The following is a 12797-nucleotide window of genomic DNA, read 5'->3' as shown; positions in this document are numbered from 1 at the left end:
TCGAAGCAATTGATCCGGCACAGGAGTCTCGTATGTCAGCCATTAGTCAGGTCGAAAGGTCTTTTCTGCTCAGCTTCCCTCAGGGGATTGCCTTCATTATTTCCTCTCCTTCTTCCCTCTGCTGACAGACCAGCCTGCTCCTTCCCCAGCCACAGAGCTTTCCCAGCGGGACTGTGCTGTGAGAGGGAGAGGCACGGGCTTCTCGCAGGCTAAGGCAGTGAGCTCCACGCTTACAGCCCCTCTCACGGGCCCAGAGGCTCCATGGTCACACAGGCAGGAACGCAGTACCCATGCTTAGAGAGCTTTTTGCAGCTGCGCACACCAGTCCCGTGTTATTTACAAAATCTGACAATGAGCTATTTTTATTACTTACCCTTTGCAGCTTGCATCATTACAAATGTGATTGTACACCAAAGACCTTTTTCCCCAACAGGGATTTCTGTACCTGGGGGTGTGTGGGCTGGTGACATTTTCTGGACCTGTTTATGCCTTAATCAGAAGTGTACTCATTGCTGCTGTTTACTGAAATGTTTGCCACTTTTCTTTCCCCTTTTTTTTTTTTTTTTTTTTTAAGAGGTGTGTTCAAGTTCAATATTGAAATACACAGTCCCTGCTCCAAACCTCACCAAAATTTATGGCAGGACAGCAAGCTTTGGGTCAGACCCTGACTTTTTTTAACATAATTTTTTCTTCCAAACATTTCGAGTAACAGAGCAATTGTAACTTTGTCTTGCTGTACAGAATGTATGCTTCAAAATTCTCACATTAAGGAGCTGCTCAGTGTCTGCAATCCTTTGGTGTGATCAAAAAGGAGAGCATGAAGAAATCGAAAGACAAATTAGAAAGGATACCATACAAGAGGTCAAAGGCATCTAAAGATTCCTTTTGAGAAGCAAAGTGACACCTAAAGGGGTGAAGCAAAAAGAAGACATAAAGTAGGTCAGTGGTGAATGTAAAAGAGATATGAAGAGGCTCCTGTTGTAATATCAAAGTGCTTTGGTAAATCAGAGTAATGTGAACAGTCAGAAAGAATAATGTGCTGGAAATCACAATGGTTTTTATCCGCCTGTAACTTATTATATTAATCAAGGTATAGAAATGAAAAAATTACAAAATCATTTACATCTTGTTTTCACAGCCCTTTAAATATTTTTTGAATTAGATGTAACAGCTGTGGTTAATGGCTTTGGAAACTGAAGCTCTATTTCCATAGAACAGCAGTAAAGTATACGTCCTTCCCAGTTGGAGAGAGATTAATTCAGCTGCCTGCCTGCTCATTCATTTTCGACTGTTCTGATGAGATTGTCACAGAACTTTCTATTTGTGGCGCTGATTATGAAAAGTTAGTATTTGCTGATTAAACCAAATTATTTCACAAAGTCTGTCCCATGGCAGCTGAGGGCTGAAATAAAAACAAAATTCGGGCATCAGGAAAGATTGGAGAAACACCAGGGTGGGCAACAAATTGCTGAAAGATGTATCTTTAAAGTATGTGCCTGCCACCGCAGCACAAACGCCAAGTGTCATCTACTGAACTGAGGCAGCTTCTGCACAAGCCATGCTAATGATCGAAGAGAGAAATGTTTCCTTGACAGGCTTTGGGCCACCTCTCTGCCCGTGAAGCCTCCACGTACAAGTCGGCTGGAAGGAGCTGCAGCGCGATGTTATACCCTGTCCTTCTCGGGAGGACGAGGGAAGCTGAGCCTGTGGTGGGAAGCAGGCGGGAAGGGCAAGCCCAGCAGGCTGCCGAGGCCACCTCTGGAGCGGAGCGGCTGCAGGTCCAAGGCTCGGGCCCGGCTCCGGCCGCAGATCCAGCACGCACCGCCAGGCGCTCTCGGGAGAGGCTGACGGGGCGGCCGGGGGAGGAGCCGGCAGGGCGGGGGAAAGCACGGCGGGATGTCGGCCGAGGCATCAGCCGGTTACTTCAATTTCTTAAAATCCTTAAAATCCAGGGGGCAGTTTGTGGTCGAGCGAACAGATGGAGCGGCTCCGATAGGGAAGAGTCCCTGGACGGCGGGCGGGGCGGGGGAGGAGCGAAGGGGCAGCGGTGCCGGCTGGGCGCCGCGGGGCCCGCCCTGCCCGTGCCCCGCTTCTTTCCCCTTTCCTTCCCCAGCCCGGCCCAGCCCGGCCGAGCAGCGCCGTGAACTCCGGCCCCGCCACCGCCGCCATGTCGGGCCCGGGCGGGCGCGCCGCGCTGGCGCTGCTGCTGCTGCTGCTGCTGCTGGGGCTGCCCGGGCTGCCGCAGGCCCGGCCCCGCTACGAGCCCACCTGGGGCTCGCTGGACGCCCGACCGCTGCCCGCGTGGTTTGACGAGGCGAAGTTCGGCGTCTTCATCCACTGGGGCGTGTTCTCGGTGCCCAGCTTCGGCAGCGAGTGGTTCTGGTGAGCTGCAGCCAGAGCGTTCTGGTCGCACCGGAACCGCCGCGGCGGACGGGCCGTGCCGGCGGGCCCAGGGCTCTGCTGGGGAAGCAGCGCTCGGGGCAGGCGGGGATGGTGTGGTGTCCCCCGGTACAGCGGTGGTTTGGGTTGGAGCCCCTCTGCAGGCTGACCGTGGAGCTCCGGTGTGTGGGAAGAGCTCTGTGTCCACCCGAGGTCACAGACTCCATGGCCCAGTTTGCAGAGGAGGTGGAGTTTGAGGTGCTTCTGGTGTGTCTGAGCCCCCGTCTGCCCAGCCCCAAAACTCCCCAATATCTGGGCTGAAGTGACTAAATCAAGCAGAGAGCTGGTAGAGCTGGGAGAAGGGCCTTGCGGCACAACAGTGTTGGTGAGAGGTGGTTGGTGGAGTGGCCGAAAGGGACCTCTCCCCTGAAGGGATGGGTGAAGGGGGTCTCCCTTGTGGGGACAGGCGTTTGGCATCTGCCAGCCTCTGGAGCAGCCTTGTGCACCTGCTGGAGCACCGTGGGGAGCGCAGGAGCCCATTGCTACCCTTACCTGGCAAGCAGCCTTGCTGTTTTCTTGTGCACATTTTGTGCTGCTGATGGTTTTCTTCTCCTTTGTTTACTGTTATTACTATCATTTAAAAGTGCTTTGCACTTAAGAGAACCTAAAACTCTGTTCCTGCAGATAATTTTACTTGAAAGGCTCAATGAAATCTTTGTTCTGTGAGTGTTGACTGGTTCAGGCCCTTTAGCTGTAAGCATGTTTTTGCTGTCACCTTTCCATGCTCTACCAAGTACTTCCTGTGAGACTTCAAGTGAGACACATTATTATTTACAATATGAAGATAAGAGTAGCTTTGTGGCAGAGCTATGGTGAACCTTAATTACTATATTTGCAAAACAAGCCAACATATATCTAATCAAATCAGTGTTTTCTGACACCTGTTCTTTTCGGAATCATGTTCAAGCATTTCAGCAGGTTTTTAATGCAGATTGCATTTACTAATAAATTACTTTTAGAGAGGTGGGACAGAACTAGGTTTGTGTTCAAGCCTCAGTCAGAGTGCTGCACTCTGATAGTGCTGAGCAGGCTCAGGATGGAGCCTGCTCAGGATGGAGCCTTTTTGACCCCAAAACTCTAATTGCTTTTTATATTCCTGTGTTCTCCTATCCCATGGCAGGTGTGGGTCTAGAGCTGCTTCAGGGCTTTCTGACAGCTTGTGCAGTCAGATGACTGAGGTCCTGCATTAGCAGTGTCAAATGGAAGGTCACAAACTGTTATCACCCATCCTGTGTGCCTTCCCTCAGAGCTCCACAGCCTTGGTAAGGATGTTTCTAGAATCTAATCCTGTCAGCATGGAAGTGTTCATGTTATCAAACCATGTGACTATGGGAGAGAAGCAAGGTTGTTACTCTTTAATTTAAGAAATTACATACTTTGAAATCAGAGGGGTTTTTTGTTTGTTTTTATTTTTAAAAATTTGTTTGTTTTGCTTTATTGTTGTTATTTCCTCTGCCCCTGGCTCTTTCAATGAGGAAAGCTGTCTCAGCCTCTTTCTTCTAAGGTTTTTTTCTCCCTGTTGGCTGCCAGAGATTGTGTTGGTTTATGCTAAAGTGTTTTTGGGAAGGTTACAACAATATTCACACTGTGGTCTCAGAGAACTGAGGTCAGAGTCCAGCTCAGGACAGGAGAGAGAAATTAATTTCAAACATTCAAATTCTGGCCTGTTTTATTCCTTCACTTGCAATATATTTTCATATAAGTCTAAACTTGACAAGCGGGTTTTTTGCTGCTTGGTTTCATTCATAGAAACGTGACAGAAGTGCATTTGTGAGTGTGTGGTGTTCTTGCAGGGGCAGGTTTTGGATGGAGGACGTGCCTTCTTCTAGCAGGGTGCCTTTGCTTGCAGGCCTTGGGTGTGCAGAGTCTGCAGTGACCTGGTCACAGCTCTCTCTGGCCCTGGGGCTGTGGACATTGGGTCACTCAGCTGCAGTTGTGTAGAGGGCTTGGGACTGTCAGAGAGGTAAGGCTGATGATCCCCATATTTGTGGGTGGCAGGGATTGCAATGTTGGGGGCAGAGCAGAGATGCCTGATGGCTGAGGTGTGAGGCTTGAGGAGGTGAGACATGCAAGTCCAGGAAAAATGCATTTCTCTTGCCACCTGAGCTGCTTACACAGGCTGTCTGGGGTCTCTAGTACAGTTTTGAGATTTGGATATTGACCAAGACTGTCATTTTTCCATTCTCACAGTGTAGCTGCTTTTTTCATTGCTTCAAATGAAATCCTGAGACCTTTCCAAAGTGGAGTGCAAAGATGTAGAACATGGACAAATAGGATAGGAAAAATGAAATCTTTGCTAATCAATACTCTTCTGGAGCAATTTTGTCTTATTGCCAGTGTCATGTACCTCCAATGACTCTACCTCTCAGTGTTAAATGGGAGCTGATCATTTAAATTCTCTTTTTTTTATCTCAAAATACATCAGCAGACATGCTTTGTTCTGTATTTTGTAGGTGGTACTGGCAGAAGGAAAAGAGAGAGCCCTATGTGAAATTTATGGATGCAAATTACCCACCTGGCTTCAGCTATGAAGATTTTGGTCCTCTGTTTACAGCAGAATTCTTTGATCCCAACCAGTGGGCAGATATTCTGAAGGCTTCAGGTGCAAAATACGTTGTCTTAACTTCAAAACATCATGAGGGTAAGTGGAAGCTTTGTGAATGTTAGTAATTGCTGCATTTCTGTCAACAGATGTAAAAAACATGTGACTTTTCCACCTCCTAAGAGACATAGAGAAAGCTGGGCAGGCTTACCTGCCCCACCACAGCCAAAGAGGAAACAGAAACCACCCAAGAAATGTGCAGGTGTTTTCCTGAGCTTTACACAAAAGCTGTGGCCATGGAGTTTGCATAGGAGGAGCAGTCGATTGTGCCACTGTTCTCTTGCTGTAGGTAAGACAGACTGAAGTGGTGGTGGCAGCTGTGCTTCCTGCAGTGGCCACAGTTTAGTTTTTACTTCTGTGCAATTTATTGCTGAAGGAACCATAAAAGCGAATTCTGCACTGTTTAACATTTGGAGAGCTGCTGTGAGTAGGCAGTTAGCAAACTCCCTTGGTTTCTCCAAGGAATTTAGGAACATGTTCCAGGAGTAAACTTCAGATTTTGGAAGGTGTAGATCTTCCTGATGTAGTTTACAGAAGCCAAAACTTTGAACCAGATCTGTAGCTTTACAGAAGCAATTTTTTTAGCACTGTAATTGTAAGGTACTTTGCAGAGAAAAGTAAAGAGAAAGAAAGCTTCTGAAAGGAAATACACTAGGAAAGAAAGTAAAATATTAAGATATTCTACAATACATCTAATGAATGTTGTTGGTCTTTGTGAGCTGTGGGCTCAAGGCTAGCAACTTGTGAAGTGTCAATTTTAATCTCAGCTCTGACACACATAATTCTTGATCTTGAATTTCACTTGTGGTGAAATTACCAGTGACTTTAAAAGAGCCAGGATTCATTTAGTCTGTCCAATAGCCTTGTGCATGAATTTTTAGGTTGTTTAGTCTGTACAATTGCATGAACCCAGTTCACAGAAATAGCACAAGATTGATTAGACAGTGAGTATTAAGGGGTTAGAAGATGGGAGTGGAGCTCCTCTGGCAGTGGTCTGAGTCTGCAGTGCAGTAGGATTTGTAAGTGGTTGTGCTGGACTGATGGATGTCTAAAATGTCAAACCCTTTCTGATATTTAATCTTGATGTTTTAACAGCTGTTTCAGGAGTTTTTGCTCTCTCCTCATACATGTACAGAGTAGTTGATTGAGCTGTTATAAATATCAAGGCAAACAAAAAGTGAACATTTGCATAAGATGGAAACAGAAAAGAGGAGAACAGTCTTTGAATGCAAATGATAGCTTGGGCTTTCTGCAGCTGAGAAACAATTCTGTCTTTCACTTGCTGATTGTGTATTTACAGTTCACATTTGATGTAGATGCCTCAAAAGCTGCTGTATTTTTGGTTAATTTCAGAGTCATAGAGTTAGAGAATGCCTTGTGTCAGAAGGGGCCTTAAAAGTCATCTAGTTAATTTAATTGGCACATAGGAATAGACTGAATAATTAAAGAGAAGGAATAATTATCCTAAACAGTACAGAACTGGAAAATATAAATGTATATGCATACATATAAAAATACATGGTGTTCTGATATTAAAACTACTACTATTGTGCATAAACAGGTAATAGGCACACCTTATACCATGACATATTTCATATTTAATTTTCATTATTTTATTTTTTGCAACACTTCCGACCACTTTCCAGAAAGAACTGTAATGTCCTCTCTTCTTCTTTTCTTTCTTATCGTCTGATTTTTCTCTTTTTAGGCTTTACTTTGTGGGGGTCCAAATATTCTTGGAACTGGAATGCTGTTGATGTGGGACCAAAGCGAGATCTTGTTGGTGAACTAGCAACATCTGTTAGAAACAGGACTGATTTGCATTTTGGGTTATACCATTCCCTGTTTGAATGGTTCAATCCTCTCTTCCTTGAGGATGCCACCAATGCCTTTAACACAAGCAAGTTTCCCACCAGCAAATCATTACCAGAACTCTATGAAATTGTGACCAAGTACCAGCCAGAAATAATTTGGTCTGATGGGGATGGAAATGCTCCAGATACTTACTGGAACAGCACCGGTTTCTTGGCTTGGCTGTATAATGACAGGTACATAATGATGCTGGTTTAGCTCCTTATCTGAAATTCTGCTGTGCCTAGTTTGTTTCATTTTCTGTTTTTTTGTTTTTTGGAACCTGCTACTTCTGCCTAAGAGGACTTTACAAGTACAGAATCCAGACCTTTCCTAGAACTATCAAAGCTGGTTTTAGAAAAATAATGTTTTGTATTTTTAAAACACATTTACAAATTAATCATTTAAGATGGTATTAGCTATTCTGCTTAATCTTCCCTAAATATTTGCTGTTGCACAGAAACACAGGATAGCAGGACAATTTGAGAATATGGATACATTGTTGTCATCACAGACTGAACATCTGGCAGTGGATATGAAGTGCAGAGTGATTTCTGGCAGAGCTCCTGTAAAAGTCTGGAGCTTATTTGCCTAAGAAATTCTGATCTGGACCTTTTATTAGCAAAGCATGAGAATAGAAATCCTGACATTGCACTTAATCTTATTGTAATAAATTAATAGTACAGAAGTCATCCAAAATGTTAGTTCCTGGGAGGGATGTGTGTGGGAAGGGATTACGCTGGCTGTGACCGCATTTTCTAGAATAAAAATAATAAAGCTCCTCTGTTCCCAGCCCGGTCCGGGACACAGTGGTGACCAATGACCGCTGGGGAGCTGGCAGCATCTGTGCCCATGGCGGCTACTACACGTGCAGCGACCGCTACAACCCCGGGCACCTCCTGCCCCACAAGTGGGAGAACTGCATGACCATCGACCGCAGCTCCTGGGGCTACCGCCGGGACGCCCGGCTCCGGGACTACCTCTCCATCGAGGACTTGGTGAAGGTACAGGGCCACAGCAGCTGTGCCACTCCCCGTTCTCTCTCCTGATTGTTGTATTGAGCTGTTTAACATATTGATTATGTATCTATTTTTATTAATAAGATGATTTTAACTCAATAGTGAATCCGTGAAATAACAAATAATTTTGTTAATTTCCAGCCTTAACGCTGGCAGGATGGAAAATCCATATAATTCTTAATCTTTCTCTTAGTCGTTTCTATAGAATAAATTTCTAGTAAAAATTCAGTCAGTTTCTTAGAAGGTGTTTTCCCTGTAAGTAACTGGCCAAGGACTGATCTGGACAGTCTCATCATTACCTTTTCATCTAAGTTTCTCTGGTAACTGCATATGCAAGCTGATGAGAAGCAAACAGTTGCAGTTTCATGAAAGCTCTGTTTAGGAACTCCTGCTGGAAGGCTACATCTTTTCCCCTTTCTACACATAGAAACAGTTTATGACTCAGCAGTAGTTTTACTTTGTAGCGAGAAACCTTCCTTACAGACATACAGCTAAACACTACCAGAAGCAGACAGGTGATGTTGTTAGAACATTGATTCTCTTACTAGGCTGAGGTATTAAAAAAGATCTGAAGCCTAGGAAAACTGAATGACAAGGAAGACTGATCAGTCTTCCAGAATAATGCATTCAGTTGCAAAATTCAGTTAGTGAAGGAAAGATTGTTACTGTTGCTTAATATTGTTGCTGTTTCTAGTGCTGTCCTCTCAAAAGACAATTTGAAATTGAAGTAACCTCTTTTCAGGGGCAGAAGGTTTGAATTAATTCAGCTGCATGTCTGCAGCTGTCTGTTTCTCAGACTTATGCATCTCAGTCCTTGATCTCCGGAGGGCAGTGTGGATGTGAACACAAATTTTGTCGGCTTTGTAGGAGGCTTCCTTGTGTTTTACAGATGTTTCTATAAAACAGGAAAAGCATCAAACAGGAGGAAGTTACTTTTCTAAGATTCAATAAAGATGAAGTAGCAACTATTTGCCTTATTCTACTCTGGTGCAGAGAAGTCATCTGTCCTATTGGTAAAACCCTCAATACATTCTTGCAGAAGTTGAAATGATAAAGAGTTGCAGGATCTGATTCTAACATAGATTCAGGCAGACATATTGGATATTGGTGCAAGAAGGTATTTGGGGCTGGTTTTGGATATAAAAATTGACAGTAGAGCTTTGTTTTATGAGAGCTTAAATTTTGTATTAGATTTTGGGATGAACCCCAAAGTCTCATCATGCAGCAGTAGCATAACTCATATGGTTCATCATTCTGAAGCAATACAGCAGACTTTCGAAAGTACTGCAAATATGTGATTTCTTTGCTCGTAACCATATGCTCTGTGTGTTTAAAAACACTTCAGCAACTTGCAGAAACAGTGTCTTGTGGAGGAAATCTCCTGATGAACATCGGGCCCACCCACGACGGTCGCATCGCTGTTGTGTTTGAGGAGCGCCTGAGGCAGGTGGGCTCTTGGCTGCAGGTCAATGGAGAGGCCATCTATGGAACGAAACCATGGAGAGCACAGAATGACACTGTCACACCTGGAGTCTGGTAAGTCTACTGAGCCAAAATGCAGGCTCTGGAAAGCAGCACCAATGTTATGTGAAGCTTTCAGATCCCTAAGGACTTGATGCTACAGAAATCACCATCTTTGTTTGTATGTGGTGAAGGAATTAATGCCTTTGTTAGTGTAACTAACTGCATCTAAAATGTGTATAAAGCTGTAGGTGGAGACTAGTTTTGGGATGATGCTGAGGTTGAAAGGAAAGCTGCAAGCATTTCTGTGGTCATCTTTTGCTTCTTGGTGTAGGCTAATCTGTTAGGTTATTCTGTTTGTGTCTAGTGGGCAACAGAAATGAAAAATATCTGGAAATACAAGATTGCTATGAAGTGTGTATCTTAACAAAGGAATACTCAATGTCACTTGATGTTTAGAAAGAAAGTGGGAAGATAACAGCAATTATTTGGTCACTAAACACAGTCAGTCTCTGGCCTCCCATCTGCCCTTGTTACTTGTAGCTTCTCTAACACCTTCATGATCCATCAGGGTTTTGGTCTTGGCCCTCTTGTCTCAGTGGGTGTTTTTACTCCCATTCCCAGTAAGATTTGGCCATCTGGCTTTAGCCTGGAGATGCTGAACTGTTGACTGTTTAGCAAAATCCCTTTCAAGAGCAATAAAAAACTGTAACTAAATAGGAAAGAGGGAGGAATGTTTCAGGGGTATGCCATAAGATTTCCAATGGCATAGTGATGAAAATAGTGTTTTTAAAAACTAGCTATGCAAGGTGGAAACTCTGTCACTCATACTATTTTTAAGTTCTTTTACTCAGCATGTTAATGTATAGATGGGAGTTACCATGTTTTTCTGAATACAACCTACAATTATCTGTTAATGATTCCCCTTCCTGCAAGTATCTCCTTCCTATGTGGCTGAGTTGATACAGTGTGCTAAAGTTACAACAGATGTTTACCTCTGAATTCAGTTCTTTAATAGTTTTCATTACCTCTAGTTCATTGAAACAAATTTTCAAGGAGCAGCACATTATTAAAGGTCCAGGTGGTTATGTGTGTGAAAATGTAATTAATCCTGACCTTTCTAATCCATTTTTCCAGTCTTGAAAGCACTCTTATGTATCACTTCTAAAGATTTACAAGGAAAAGCTGACATGACTTTTTGGTCCCCATTTCCAACCAGGTACACTTTCACCCCTAAAGAAGGGAAAGTCAATGCTATCTTCCTTAACTGGCCAGTCTCTGGGATTCTGGAACTTGGTGAGCCACGGACTAAGCCTGGAGAAACGCAGGTAAAAGAGTGCACACACACACCCCTCCCCTCCTTCTAGGATGTGTCACGTTCCATCTTGTTTATTAAACTTTCTGGCATCTTTGGGAATGCATAGCTCTTAGGACAGAGTACTTTGGCAGAGACCCAGCAAAATGTTTGTTTTCTTTCTGGGACCTCCTTGTCATAGTCCTCTCAGTGGGATGTTTCTTATCCAACAAAGTTAGACTGAGACGTTGCTGGGATATGCTTTAGCTTGCAAACTAAGAGTCACAAAGAGGCCAAGGAGCAGGGTTAAAAACTGTGCCACCCCTCCTGTTTCCTGTGTAGACTCCTAACTCAGCATGACTTTTCTTTAGAAGCAGCTGTCCTCATGACTTTGGTGATACCGGAGTTGCTGTAGTGGTGCAGCTGTTTGAAGTCAAAGCCTTTCAGGAAGGGAACATACACAGAGGTTTTTGTTGCCCAGGGAGGCTGAAGAGCAATCAGTGTTACCCTAGATGTGCATCTTATACCAAGTGGAGGTCAGAAGATGAGGACAGTGATGCCACACCTACACTGGCAAGTAGCAAGTAACCCAGTGGAAGCAGAAGTTGGTATCAACTCTGTGCATTTAAGGAGAGATTCACTTCGGTTTATCTCTGCTCTGGTCTCATGCACTTCATGTCCATTAGCTGCTGAAATGCATTAGGAGTGTTTCTGGACTGCCCCCTCTGGTCTAGTTCCATGTGAAACCAGTGTCTTTCCACTGGTGCAAAGACAGCTCCATCATATGGGAGGAAGAGTCATTTCAAAAGTGATGGAGATGCCTGGAATTCTGAGGGGGCAGCAAGACTCTATGTGCACTAGATAATACTGTTCCACAGCAGCAGAGACTGGTCTGCAGCCATTCCAGCACGTCACCAGCTGCTGTAAGTGCCAGCATCAACCTATTTGTGGTTTTTAGTTCTTCAGATCAGCTTTCTCTGAGATACCTGGCTGCCCTCTGTAAGAAACAGTCATGCTCATTCAAGACAAGTTTCACCATGTGAAGCAGGCAGCTGGAAACAGGGGATGCAAAGCTCTGTACTGTGGCTGCTAGATCTCTGCTTAGACCTAAATCCTACTCCAAATGCTTCCAAAAGGTGTTTATTCACTTTCTCCAGCCCTAAGTCCTTCTCAAGACCCAACATGAGTAGCTTTTTTACTTGCATAGCTAATTGCAAATGTTTTCTCACTACCTTTAATAATTATCACTCATTTGGTTAGTAAGTGGCATTTTTAGGATACTTGGTGAGTAAGGTAGCTATGGATCAATAATTACTTTGTTGATATTGCACTTACATGTACTTTGAAAAGGCACTGTTCTAACTATAGTGTGTGTTTCCATTTTAGGTGAAGCTGGCTGGATACAGGGAACTGCTGAAATGGGTTGCCCTGGGAGAAAAGGGAATGGTTATTGCTCTACCTCAATTGACTCCTCAGCAAATGCCATGTCAGTGGGGCTGGACCTTACAACTGACTGATGTAGACTGAGCCATACTCTGCTGGAGCCCTGGCTAGCAGGGAGTGCTGATGCTTTGCTCTTTCTTATCACTGGTTTTAACCTTGTTTGACTGAGAAAGACCAATAAATTCACTTTTTCTATGAGAGGTGGGCTGTTATTAAAGGATGGAATGGAACAAACCTCACAAAGTCTAGCACTAGATAATTGAGCCTCTGCACACAGTTTGTTTCTCTGATCTTGTGTGAAATATTGAGCAGCTACCATGACCTCTGCACTTGGTTTAGTCTGTTTCTGGCCAAGTTACATGAAGAATGAGGTAGGGGGAAACAGGCACTAGACTTTCATAGACAAAAGAAGGAATAAAGCTCAAGCCGGTGTTGAAATGCATATAAATCAGTTGTACACTCTCTTTAATGCAAGAAATTTACCTTCCACAAAACTGCACAGTAAAATCTGATAGTTTTAGAGAAAAAAATATTCTTTTTCCAGGTGTGTTCAGCTAGTGGTAGCTGGCAGTTTCAGCTGAATAGGGTAATGTCTGCAAGAACAGGCCTGTAAGGGTTTGGAATTCATCATAAGTGCATACAGGCAATGCATATGTACATCATAATTTCTCAGCATGGAAGTCATTAA

General features: G+C 44.0%; 1 protein-coding gene across 2 annotated transcripts; it reads left to right on the top strand.

Annotated features, from left to right (window-relative positions):
* The first annotated feature begins 2152 nt into the window (after positions 1-2152).
* On the top strand, positions 2153-12307 carry FUCA2 (alpha-L-fucosidase 2). 2 transcript variants are annotated; one of them, XM_059841876.1, is made up of 7 exons: positions 2153-2382; positions 4893-5080; positions 6750-7089; positions 7686-7896; positions 9257-9447; positions 10592-10700; positions 12053-12307. In XM_059841876.1, the coding sequence occupies exons 1-7, from the start codon at positions 2168-2170 to the stop codon at positions 12191-12193; spliced, it is 1395 nt and encodes a 464-aa protein (XP_059697859.1). In that variant the 5' UTR covers positions 2153-2167; the 3' UTR covers positions 12194-12307. The 2 variants fall into 2 exon arrangements, with proteins under 2 accessions (XP_059697859.1, XP_059697860.1); XM_059841877.1 differs by lacking the exon at positions 2153-2382 and adding an exon at positions 2461-4402.
* The last annotated feature ends 490 nt before the right edge of the window (positions 12308-12797 follow it).

Source organism: Haemorhous mexicanus, chromosome 3 (genome assembly GCF_027477595.1).
Source record: "Haemorhous mexicanus isolate bHaeMex1 chromosome 3, bHaeMex1.pri, whole genome shotgun sequence".
Lineage (NCBI taxonomy): Eukaryota > Metazoa > Chordata > Aves > Passeriformes > Fringillidae > Haemorhous > Haemorhous mexicanus.
Note: the sequence above shows the minus strand (reverse complement) of the source record. Positions and strands in the feature narration are given on the sequence as shown.

What these genes read in the sequence shown, in the direction of transcription:
- FUCA2 (XM_059841876.1), top strand. Translation starts at nt 2,168, where the DNA reads ATGTCGGGCCCGGGCGGGCGCGCCGCGCTGGCGCTGCTGCTGCTGCTG. An exon ending in ACTGTCACACCTGGAGTCTG is followed by an intron (nt 9,448 to 10,591) that starts GTAAGTCTACTG and finishes ATTTCCAACCAG; the next exon opens with GTACACTTTCACCCCTAAAG. An exon ending in CTAAGCCTGGAGAAACGCAG is followed by an intron (nt 10,701 to 12,052) that starts GTAAAAGAGTGC and finishes TTTCCATTTTAG; the next exon opens with GTGAAGCTGGCTGGATACAG.